General features: G+C 35.5%; 1 protein-coding gene across 1 annotated transcript; it reads right to left on the reverse strand.

The window, feature by feature from the left end:
• Nucleotides 1-1,692: 1,692 nt before the first annotated feature.
• On the reverse strand, nucleotides 1,693-2,124 carry LOC145679173 (uncharacterized). Its single transcript, XM_081749764.1, has one exon. It carries the CDS (start codon nucleotides 2,122-2,124, stop codon nucleotides 1,693-1,695), a length of 432 nt encoding a protein of 143 aa, XP_081605890.1.

Here is a 2,124-nt window from a genome sequence, read left to right on the forward strand (position 1 = left end):
CTTTTTTTTTGGCTTTGTCCGTCTCTCTTCTCAATTCATTATTCATCCTTCTGTATTCTTTCATGTCCATGAGTTTCGCCCTTCTGCGTTCATCCATCTTCTTAAACATCGCATCAGTTACCCACGGTTTTCTCGGTGCTATTTCTATCTTGTCAATGTTGTTGTGGAGTATGTCAAATAGAATCTGTTTAACTTTTCCCCAACTATGTTCTACATTGTCTACCATATCGCCAATCACAAGGAATTTTTCTTCAATCTCTTTTTTCGCATCACTGTCCATACTTCTTAGTCGCTCTTGATTGTATTTTACCAGGTTTGCACTTCCGCCACTAGGAGGTCGTGAACCAAATCAATATCCGCTCCTTTTAGTGTCCTCACGTCTCGTGCACTATTCCTGAAACGCTGCTTCACAAGAATATAATCGATTTGGTAGCATTTCTTATCTCCTAGACTTTTCGACGTGTACAACTTGGTTTTTCTTTTCTTAAATCACGTGTTCATCACCACCAGAGCCTAGTCCAAACGGCTCCACTACGTTATTCGCTACTCCTTCTCCTACTAGGCTGTTAAAGTATCCCATTACTATGGCGTTGACCTTACCTCTTCTCTTCTAGTGCAATATGTCGCTAATCTCATCATACAGCACTTCTACTTCATTGTCATCATGGTCGCTTGTTGGCATATTTTTCCCCTCCACTACCCCTGCCTTTGCCAAATATTTTGGTCTTATCGGCAGACGCAACTGCCCATTCTGAATAATCTCTCTCCTATTTTCGAGATCTGTCTCTCTTGCTGTATTATCCTTCCCTATTTAGGTAGGGGGTGGGCTTTTTTTGGACCTGAGTTCTGGCTAACTACCTCAGGTCTATTTTTTTTTATTGACCATAACTGAAAGAAATAATTTGTTATTACATGATTTACAAATCACACACACATAATACATAACATACATACATAAAATACAACATTCACAAAGTCACATGTCAACTACTAATAAAACTTATTAAAAGAAATATATTTTCTTGTTTGTTTGTTTACAATGAAACCATTTTTTCACCTGTGTGTTGGTTTTTTAATTTGAAAATATTTGGTGTTTCCCCACCTGTGATAAGACATTTACGATTAATATTTTTTTACTTGATTTTACTTATAAAACTTATTTGGTTTCTCACCTGTTTTAGATTAATCGACTAAATTTTTATTACGTATGGGACCTATTTGATTTCACCTGTATTATATAGTTTGTAAGTCAATGACTTAATAATTACTTTCTTGTCGGTCCTCCGTACCGTTTCTGTTTAATATAGTTTGTTCTGTTAAATTTGAACTTCCGATCCTGTTGCTACTAACTAAGTGGTCCTTCACTAATTTCGAATGTTAACTTTAATACTCTCCTTTTCAAGATAATACACTAGACACAAGCACACTACAGTGAACTAACCACTAACACAAACACTATTTGTGACTTGAGTATCATTATTATACAGCTTTCTGTTCATTGTGGAACGTTCCAAATTTTCACTTAATTATGTCTTCTTCGCGCTAGATCTAAACTTATTTGTGCTCTATTTATTTCTGATATTTTAGTGCAAATTTTGTTTAAACATTTTTCTATAGTCCTCTTTACGAATCAGTTCTATTATTCCGTGTTGTTCTTGAATATTCCGTAGATTGCCTCTTAAATCTTGATCTTCATTTGGTAGGATCACATTCTGGCAGTAGAAAACCAAGTGATCTGGATTTTTGAATATATCCACAATCGCATTCGTCGGAGTCTAATAAGCCAATTTTTGTGAAAGTTGTACGATAAGGTCCGTGTCCTGACAGGAACTGTATTGTATGTCTATTTAGCTCAATATATCCTAGTTCTAATCTTTGTTTTATGTTTGGGAATATTTCGTCGACTCTTCTGGCTTTCGTACTATTGTTCCAATTCTTTTGCCATTTTTCTTTTAAAATTCTCTCTAAGTCGTCAGGTGTTAAAATTAAAGCATTAAAGAGTCTTCCCACTTTAGCGTTTCCAACTATTTTCAACCAATATTTACCAACGGACCTTAAAACTGCTGAATGCAATGGTTCGATACCTAAAATTATCTGTAAGGCTTCTATCGGTGTAGTTGCCAT

Source organism: Thermobia domestica, chromosome 2, assembly GCF_964235325.1.
Source record: "Thermobia domestica chromosome 2, izTheDome1.hap1.1, whole genome shotgun sequence".
NCBI classification, from domain to species: domain Eukaryota; kingdom Metazoa; phylum Arthropoda; class Insecta; order Zygentoma; family Lepismatidae; genus Thermobia; species Thermobia domestica.

Coding starts and splice junctions, on each gene's coding strand:
- LOC145679173 (XM_081749764.1), bottom strand. CDS start 2,124: ATGGCAACTACACCGATAGAAGCCTTACAGATAATTTTAGGTATCGAA.